Source organism: Zingiber officinale, chromosome 10B, assembly GCF_018446385.1.
Source record: "Zingiber officinale cultivar Zhangliang chromosome 10B, Zo_v1.1, whole genome shotgun sequence".
NCBI lineage: Eukaryota > Viridiplantae > Streptophyta > Magnoliopsida > Zingiberales > Zingiberaceae > Zingiber > Zingiber officinale.
In genome coordinates this window covers 63134007-63144141 of record NC_056005.1, presented here as the reverse complement: position 1 = coordinate 63144141, position 10135 = coordinate 63134007, and the positions used below count along the sequence as shown (strand labels likewise).

General features: G+C 36.6%; 1 protein-coding gene across 1 annotated transcript; it reads left to right on the top strand.

The window, feature by feature from the left end:
• Positions 1 to 407: 407 nt before the first annotated feature.
• LOC122030603 (heat stress transcription factor B-1-like) lies at positions 408 to 2064 on the top strand. Its single transcript, XM_042589811.1, has 2 exons — positions 408 to 729; positions 1253 to 2064. Exons 1-2 carry the CDS (start codon positions 484 to 486, stop codon positions 1823 to 1825), a joined length of 819 nt encoding a protein of 272 aa, XP_042445745.1. The 5' UTR covers positions 408 to 483; the 3' UTR covers positions 1826 to 2064.
• The last annotated feature ends 8071 nt before the right edge of the window (positions 2065 to 10135 follow it).

Sequence of the window (10135 nt, the reverse complement as noted above, 5' to 3'; positions counted from 1 at the left end):
TGTTGTTTGATAAATCATCGTATATAAATATATACACATCGATACATAATAATAATAATAATAATAATAATAATAATAATTTTTATTCTTTATGTTTTTTTAGCGAACAGAGCATATGACTCTAATATATTAGAATAAATGCCAAGATTGTTTCTAATTAATGTAAAATTGGTTGAATGCCAGCGAATCAACTGGTTGGAAAATGGCATAAATAAAACTAAAAACGGTGAAATGAAATTAAAGAAGCTTTGTTTCTACCCACGTGTCGTCTTGCCAAGCGCCTAGCTAGGTGTCCGAAGAACCTTCCAACTCTCCCATCTCATCTCCTCTTTTTTCCTTTCCTTCCAAGTTCCAGTTTCCAATTGCCTTCCCACCCACCCACGCCACCCGTAAAGTCATATATTGGAAGGACCCGAAGATGGGAAAGTGTGGCGCAAGATGGATTTATGAGAGAGAAGAGGGAGAAGAGAGCGAGGAATAGAGATGCATATGGGGCAGAGGAAGAGTGGCGCCGCCCCCGCCGCCGGTGCTGGAGGCGGGGGGCCGGCGCCGTTCCTGGTGAAGACGTACGAGATGGTGGATGAGAAGGAGACGCAAGAGGTGATATCGTGGGGAGAGAAGGGGGAGTCGTTCGTGGTGTGGAAGCCAGCCGAGTTCGCCCGCGACCTGCTTCCCCTCCATTTCAAGCACAACAACTTCTCCAGCTTCGTCCGACAACTAAACACCTACGTACTCCGTCTCTCTTTTTCATAATTAATTATTTGCATGCTTTGATCCGCCTATAAACTGAATCGACTATAATCTAAATTCATGAGAATTCCAGTCAAAATTTCAAAAATATATAACTTTAATTTCTTTTTGTCTAGCTAGCTAGGCTTCCAAAATCAGATTGGACTAAATTTTCTGTTTTATTACTTTTGCTTTGATTTAATTAAATGCGGCATTTCAGATTAATCAACTAAACCGATAGAATAATAGATAGATGAGATATTATTTACCACTTGACGAGTTCTTATTCCATTTAAAAAAACGTATTGGAAGGACGATCGTGCACGGCAAGGTGAACGACCAATGACTTTGCAGCGTCGTTTTACCAAACGTGTTTATCTCCCTGAGAAAGAGTGATTAGATTACGTTAACTTTCTCCAGTTTCCTCCTCGATCGAATAAGATTTGATTTCTGTGTTTTTCAAATATTTATTCCTATGATATATTAATTGCGTATACTAAAATTAAGAAACTTCTGGATGCAGGGCTTTCACAAGGTGGTCCCCGATCGATGGGAGTTCACCAACGAAAACTTCCGGCGAGGCGAGCAAAGTCTCCTCTGCAACATCCGCCGACGAAAGCCGTCGACGGCTCCTGCATCCACGTCCCACCTTTCCTCCCACGACAAGGCTACTGCAACCGCTCGTCCGCCTCCCCCTTCTTCCGCGGCTAATTCCGGCCAACTCCACGCCTCTTCCCCCGCCTCGTCCCCGCCGCCTGCCGACCGGCTTCTTCAACTCGCCGACGAGAACGAGAAGCTCAGGAAGGATAACCACGTGCTCAGTGCCGAGCTTTCGCAAACCAAGTGCCGCTTCCGCGAGCTCCTCGGATTCCTCTCCAACTACGTCGACGTGAACAAGCTCGGGTTCGGTCGGGCAACTGCGGCGGTCGACGGTGGTGGCGAGGGAGAGGAAGACACGGTAGCGGTGGAAAAATCTGGAGGCGTGAAGCTCTTCGGCGTGCTGCTGCAGGGCATCGGTGGGAAGCGCAGGAAGAGACGGAGGTGCGATGCATGGCAGGGGATCTCAAAGCCTCTGTTTCTGCAACTGAAAAACTAGCAGTCAAAGCAATTCCAGATCACCGGAAACAAAAAATGAATTAATCAGTAGGATAGTAAACAACAAGGATTTGGTGGCAAGGCATCAATCTCTCTGCTCCAAAGGATTGATAGAAATTGATGTTTCAAATAGGCAACTGAAATCGAAAGCTTTATGTTTGCTTGTAACTTTTCCCATCCTTTAAATAGTATCAAGTGTATTGGTGCTTTGCAAAATGAATCAAGTGTAAATTAATGGAATTTTTTTTCATCGAAGAAGACAAAACAGACGGAGATGAGACTCATTGTGTATCTTCGGGGTGCTGGAAAAAGGCTCATTAGTGCAAATTGAGATACGAAAAAACAAAACATTTTTCATCGAAAGAGAAAAGAAAAAAAAAGGTTCAGACACGGTGATATAACCATGCAATTGACTAAGACGATTGAAAATATAGATGTCACAGATAATAATAATAATAATAATAATAATAAATAAACAATGAAAATTATTTATTGTTAGATAAAACTAGTCAATTAGAAATATATTTGATAGGATGAAATAGAATAAATTAATTAAAAAATTCTTTTATTTGATAGAATAGTGACTATGATATTGACAAAATATTTTATCAATTAATAAACATTGATTCAGAAAGTTTGCTAATCCACTTTGTCAAGATCCAAGAGGCTCTCTCTTTTTTTGGTGTCAGAAGAGATCTACAGTCGTACTCCATGATGTTTTTTTTCCAAGAAAGTCATATATATCTAAAAGGAATAAAAGAAATAATAAAATCACTTAGTACTAAGACCTTATACACCAAGTAGACATCATCATTATGACTTAACATCAGAATGTCAAACTTGATGATTCATGCTTTTGGATGAATTTTGACTAAAAGTTCCATCTTATAATTCAGGTCAATGGCCTAATGCTGAAAATTTTAAATCACATGGCTATGGAGAAATTTCTCTATTATTTTTTCAACCTTTTTATTTATTAAGTTTCGTTGTAATATTTTTCTTTATCATGTACTCTTGTAAGCTTTCACACAATTATAAGAGTACATGATGAGTAATTGGATGAAATAATGGCAAGAAAGGTGATGAGTACAAAATCATCAAGAGTGTATAACATCTCGTGTGAATCAGTAAGAGATATTTGCTATACCGATTTCTCAATGTTACAGTTGTGGAACCCAAATTAACTTTGATGAAATTGATATGTACCATGACTCTTTCAATAACAAAACTTATGAATCTTGAATATATATGTGATACATGATAGAAGTAATTATTAGTCCTAATCTGCATGAATTCTTCAAACCGAATAAGAACTTGAAATAGGAAATACAACTACTCAGAGCATGAATTTAGTTTCAACGAAAGCATGGTAGAGAATGTAAAGGTATAAACTACAACAAAGAACCCGATTGAAGAAATCATTTTTCTAGTCTTATAGCGTCGTTTAAACGATCTATATGGAAGAAGATGAAGCAGAAACAAGAGAAAAGCCTTCTAAGGGGATTAGGATGATAACGTCGAAACTCTTCATCAATGAGGAACGAAGAGATGTCAAGATAATGTACTAAACTCTTGAGGACCAATCCTTTATATAGAGGATTTGATCTGTTATCAACCCATAAATAATAACGGATCCGACTAAAGGATTCTACATATTCAACCCACGTTCAATAACCTAAAATCTAATAACTTTAAGTTAGATCATTTAAATGGGTTCGGTTCTTATTCCCATATGTAATTTACATTAAGCCCACCTTATAAAGATTAAATCCAACAATCTCCCACTTGGGCTACATGTGATGTGTATATGATATATGAGTATAACTTTAATTGATAATAAACTTTATGGATACAGAATATCCCTGTAAATAATCTGGTCATTAAATTTATTAGTATAGGACTAAAAAAATCATACCTACTATATATGACTGTAACAAACACTAACAGTAATCACAATATTAATGTCATTAATGACATAAATTAAGATGTGGATGTATAGTATGGAAATTACATGAAATATATGAGATCAATACATGTGAATTTTCAATTGGTCCTAAATGACTCAAAAGGGTGTAATTATATTTGTAAACACTTTATACTAAACTGCAACAACAAATTATCATCTAAACCTAATGATTTCAAAAGGATTATTTATCATATTTTTGGGTCATTTCTATACGTGTTTTAAAAAATTATTTCATAAACAAGCAGGGGAAGCATAAGAATTACATAAATTATTACAATACATGTATCACAGTGTTTTCTAACCACAAGTGAATGGTAAGTCGTCCAGTAATAAAAATATCGATCCATAGGGACTGTTGATTATGCATTAGAGATTTCACAAAGTAAGTTATCTAAACGATTGAAAGTTAGTTGAAGGCTTGTAAGCAAGAGATTGAGAGAGAGAGAGAGAGAGAGAAATTGTAAGTAAGAGAGAGGGAGTGATCGAGGGAGAGTGAAGATGGTTTTGGGGGGATCATTCTAGGATTTCGATTTCATTATGATATTAATTAATGTCCCTATATATTATTCATCTCCTTACCCTCCATGTTTATGATCTTGTATAGATTCTAACCAAACTACTAGTATGACTCTGCGAAAGTTGCATCGGAGTGTTAAAAAGATACCCCTTGTCACTAAGGGTTCCCTAATCATTAGGGGCCCCTAGTTCATATATCAACATCATATTATAATTACTTCCTACTGTTGGAGTGTATACTTAAAAGTTTAGCTTTTGTACACATTTATTTTGAAATAAAGAATCACATTGGTCAAATGTTTATATTTATTTGTAAAATTTAATTGTTCAATTAATTTATATAGTAAATAACATGGAGTGTGGAGTCACACTTAGGAAATCATGTTGTCGGTTCTCTATAAATTATAAACAGTTGCTCACGACTAAGATGGAAAGAAACAAACCATCAGAATAAACGTAGTGTAATTAAGTATTAGTTTATCTTGACTAATAAATTACACTGATACACTTTAAGTGTATTGAGTAGAATCATTTAGGTAAGTTCTTTTTGTACTGACTTAGTAAAAGAACTAGACCTTAGTTATTATAGAAGTGTGTGCTCTTAATCCTAATATAATAACAAACATGTATATTTAATATTTATTTCTTTGACTTATCAAAGGGTGAGGTTTAGCTCGATAAATCAATATGCCCGATAAGTTGGGAAATGATATTACTTATAGTTTGTGTTGTTCATTATAGAAGGAATCTGTGTCCTAGTTATCTAGGTTGAGAATGTCCCCAAAAGGAGCTCATAAGGATTGCCATGTTAAAACCTGCAGGTGGACCTAGTCCAACATGACAATAAAGTTGGGTGGTACTACTCTTGGAGCTAGATATTAATTAAATGAGTTGTCAGTAACTCACTTAATTAGTGGACATTCGTAATCTTAAACACAGGGAGACTAACACACTCATGATAAGAAGGAGCCCATAATGTAATTTGGGATTGGTGCGGTAGTGCGATAATAACTCTCTAGTGGAATGAGTTATTATCGATGAACTTGAATTGTGTGTTCGGGGCGAGCACGGGATACTCAAGCTCATCGGAAGGCCAAAACCAATTTCCCCTCTAGGTCCCTATTGTAGCCTAAATAAAGCCTCAAGTCCATCCAAAGAAAAGCCTATCTTGGTGTCCAAGAAGGGGCCGGTTCATTGCTTGGTGACCAAGCAATGGCCGGCCACATATTCTCTAGAAGTGGCCGGCCCTTGCCTTGGGCAAGGGGGCCGACCGCAATATTTAAATTAGGAAGGTTGTTTTTGAATTTTTAAATTTCCTCAGATATTTACAATTTGTAAAAAGAGATATTTTAAAAATTTATAAAATTTTCCTAATTTAAATTAGGCCACAAGGTTTTAAAAGAAAGTTGTAAAATTTATAAAACTTTCTTTTAAAAAGAAATATTATTAGAGATGTTTTAAATTTTAAAACTTGGTTTTAAATTTTAAAACTTTCCTTTTAATATCCACATTAGAAAAAAAAAGAGAGTTTGTAAAATTTTATTAGAAGTTTTCTTTTTTTAAATTTTATAAAAAAATTTTCTTTCTTTCCCTTTTAATAAGTGGCTGGCCACCTTGCTTGGTGCCCAAGCAAGGGGCCGGTCAAATAATTAAACATCAAAAAATAATTGTTTAATTAATAAATCAATCTAGGATTGATTAATTAAAAGGAAAGAAAAAGAAAAAATTAAAAGGAAATAGGAATGAGTCTAATTTTTTATAAAACTCTTTCCATAATTTTCCGTTGGGAAACTAATATAAAAAGGGGGGAAGGGGAGGCCTTGAAAAACATAACAATTGATATTGTGTTGTTGGAGATCATCAAGTGGCCGACCCCTCTCCCTCTCTTCCCTTTGCTCTCTTTTGCTCCTTTATGGTGGTGGTGGCCGAATTCTAGAGAAGGAGGAGAAGCTTTCCGGGTGGTGTTCGTCTTGGAGGATCGTCGCCCACACGACGTCTAAGAGGAGGCGAGAGATACGGCAGAAGATCTCGAGGTTTTTAGCATACAAGGAAGAGGTATAACTAGTATTTAATTTCCGCATCATACTAGTTAATTTTTCTTTGTATAAATACCAAATACAAGAGGCATTCAATTCTTGTTTTTCGCAGAAAGGGTCAATCAAGTGCTAGAAGATATGTTACGGGCATGCGCATTAGACTTCAAGGGAAGCTGGAGCCGATATTTATGCCTGGAGGAATTTTCCTACAACAATAGTTACCAGGCTACTATTGGGATGACACCTTACGAGGCTTTGTACGGGAGGAAATGCAGATCCCCTATATGTTGGTACGAAGGTGGTGAAAAGAAGGAGATGGGATTCCAGACCGAGTTCGTTGATAACACCACTCAGGCTATACAGAGCATCCGCCAACGAATAGAAACTACTCAGAGTCGACAAAAGAATTATGCGGATAAGCGACGAAGACCATTGGAATTCAGTGTCGGAGACTCAGTTTTTCTCAAAGTAGCCCCTATGAAAGGGGTAATGAGGTTTGGTAAGAAGGGAAAGCTAAGCCCACGTTATGTGGGACCATACCGAGTTCTGAAAAGAATCGGCAAAGTAGCTTATGAAATAGAGCTGCCTCAAGAGATGTCAGCCATCCACAACGTGTTCCACGTTTCGATGCTAAAGAAATGCATTCCGAGCACGGATCAAGTAATCGAACCCCGGGCAGTACAAGTGCAAGAGGACCTAACTTACGAGAGCCGACCAATTCACATATTGGATCGAGATGTCAAAAGACTAAGGAACAAAGAAGTACCTTTAGTAAAGGTTCTATGGCAAAACCAACGATACGAAGAAGCCACGTGGGAACGAGAAGATGATATGAGACAGAAGTATCCATCGCTATTCTAAGTTCGAGGATGAACTTTTTATGAGGTATGGGGTACTGTAACACCCACGAAATTATAGGATATGTATATGAATATTATTTTTCCTTAGAGCATAGAAATGAAAGGAATAAGAGAAAAAGGGAAAATAAAAACAAACATATAGAATAAGAAGAGGTGAGGTCAAGGATTGAACCTTGAACCTCCCACAATTGATGGAGATAAAGTGATGAATGTTAACCATTAGGATAAGGAGAAATAATTGGATAGAAAGGAATGAAAAATTTAGTTTAAGAAGAAAAGAAAACAAAGAAAAAGAGCAAGAGAAAACCTAGTTGCTTACCTTCCTTTCCCTCTTGGTTAAGAAAAGGAGCAAGCAAAAGAGGGGTTGTCTACTTCCCTCCCTCTCTCTATTTTCATAGGAATTAAAGGAGTGGGGGAAAAGAGGAGTTAAGGGAATGAATGAGGACATGTTTCATTTGGCAAAGGGATAAATAGGTTAGAGAAGAAAAACAAGGGATTAAATTCTTTTTCTTCTTCCTCCTTCTCCCTTCTTCATTCTTCACCGAACCAAGAAAACTTCCCTCTCCTCATTCCAATAGCTAAGTTAAGTTCTTCTCCAAGAAAGCTAATTCCCGAGAAGAAACCTTCAAGTTCTAGCCCTTACAAGCAAAGGAAACAAAAGGAGGTACAAGAAGAAGAAGCTTCCTCCTTCCTTGACACCTAGAACACTTTTCTCTCTAAGGAAAAGCCACAAGCGAAAGGATGTAAGTTTCCCTCACCTGTGGTACAATAGCTCTTGTTGTTCTATGAAGATTCGGTTACATAAAAATCTAAGAAAACAACATGAAGAATTCCAACCAAGATAAAACCAAAGGAAGGACCTAGGGAATGAAAAGATCTAAATTTGATATGCTCGATATTCTTCTTGTAACATGTATTTTATGATAAGGATTTATATCATGTCTCTATGTTAAAATGTTTGGTAGAACTTAGATTCATGAGTATTCGGCCATGGTAGAACCAAGGGCCTAGGAGAGTTTTAATTTAAAACTAAGCATGCCATGATCTCCCTAAGATAAGATATGAAACTATTATGATATGCCCATGATTGTATGTTAAGTTGAACTCTATTTCATGTCCATGAAGGTTCGGCCATGTTTAGTTTTGAAGCTTAGGAGAATTTAAAACAAGTCTAAGATGCTCATGATCTCCTTGATGAAATGTTATGAAACTAACTTAATGTTCTTATGTTTGTTGTTGCATGGAAATTAAATTACATGCTCTATAACATTCGGCCACATCATGTTTAAGGGATTAGGAAATTTAGAACCTAACTCAACTATGCTCATGTTATTCCTTGAATTATTTGCTATGAAAGTTGTTTAAGGTTCTCATGCTTCTAGGACACTTGAACCTTAGTTTTAAGTCCTATAACTTTCGGCCACATCATGTTTAAGGGCTTAGGAAACTTAGAACCTAACTCAACTATGCTCATGTTATTCCTTGAATTATTTGTTATGAAAGTTGTTTAAGGTTCTCATGCTTCTAGGACACTTGAACCCTAGTTTTAAGCCCTACAAGTTTCGGCCACTTCATGATTAAAGGCTTAGGAAACTTAGAACCTAACTTAACTATGCTCATGTTATTCCTTGAAATATTTGCTATGAAAGTTGTTTAAGGTTCTCATGCTTTTAGGACACTTGAACATTAGTTTTAAGTCCTATAACTTTCGGCCACATCATGTTTAAGGGCTTAGGAAACTTAGAACCTAACTCAACTATGCTCATGTTATTCCTTGAATTATTTTCTATGAAAGTTGTTTAAGGTTCTCATGCTTCTAGGACACTTGAACCCTAGTTTTAAGCCCTACAAGTTTCGGCCACTTCATGATTAAAGGCTTAAGAAACTTAGAACCTAACCCAACTATGCTCATGTTATTCCTTGAATTATTTGCTATGAAAGTTGTTTAAGGTTCTCATGCTTTTAGGACACTTGAACCCTAGTTTTAAGCCCTACAAGTTTCGGCCACTTCATGATTAAAGGCTTAAGAAACTTAGAACCTAACTTAACTATGCTCATGTTATTCCTTGAAATATTTTCTATAAAAGTTGTTTAAGGTTCTCATGCTTTTAGGACACTTGAACCCTAGTTTTAAGTCCTACAAGTTTCGGCCACATCATGTTTAAGGGCTTAGGAAACTTAGAACCTAACTCAACTATGCTCATGTTATTTCCTTGAAATGTTTGCTATGGAAGTTGTTTAGGGTTCACAAGCTTGAAGGATAATTTTTAACCCAATGTATGCTTGATAAGATTCGGCCATGATAAGTTGTAAGCTTAAGAGACCTAGAACTCTACCTAAACATGCTTATGATGTTTTCCTTATGGTATAGGAAATGATACTTATTTAGGGTTCACATGTTGGTATGGAGTTTTTACCTAAAACCCAATCTATATGTTTCGGCCACTATAAGACATTAGGGTTAGAAATCTAATTATGTTTCCCATGTATCTTATATGTCATGTTTATGAGATTGCTATGCTTCTATGTTTAATTATGCACACTTATGATCTATACATGATGGAAACCCTTATGCTATGCTGTGTGTTATTTATGATGAGCTGTGTACCCAATTTACGCATGATATATGTGATGAGCTATGTGCCCAAGTTTACATGCTATTTATGATGAGCTGTGTGCCCAAACTATGCATGTATTTATGATGTGCTGTGTGCCCAAAAATTTACATACCATTATGATGAGCTATGTGCCCAAAATTCTATATGGTATGATATGATAAGAAATATTATGTGCAAGAAATGATAAGAACCATGATATGTATGACATGCTACTTTACTTTATATGGCTTGTACCAAGGGTGGGCTCCATAAGCACCCCGGGGTCGATGGACTAAGAAACGGACCTCGTTAGGGATGGGCTCCTAAGTGCCCCTA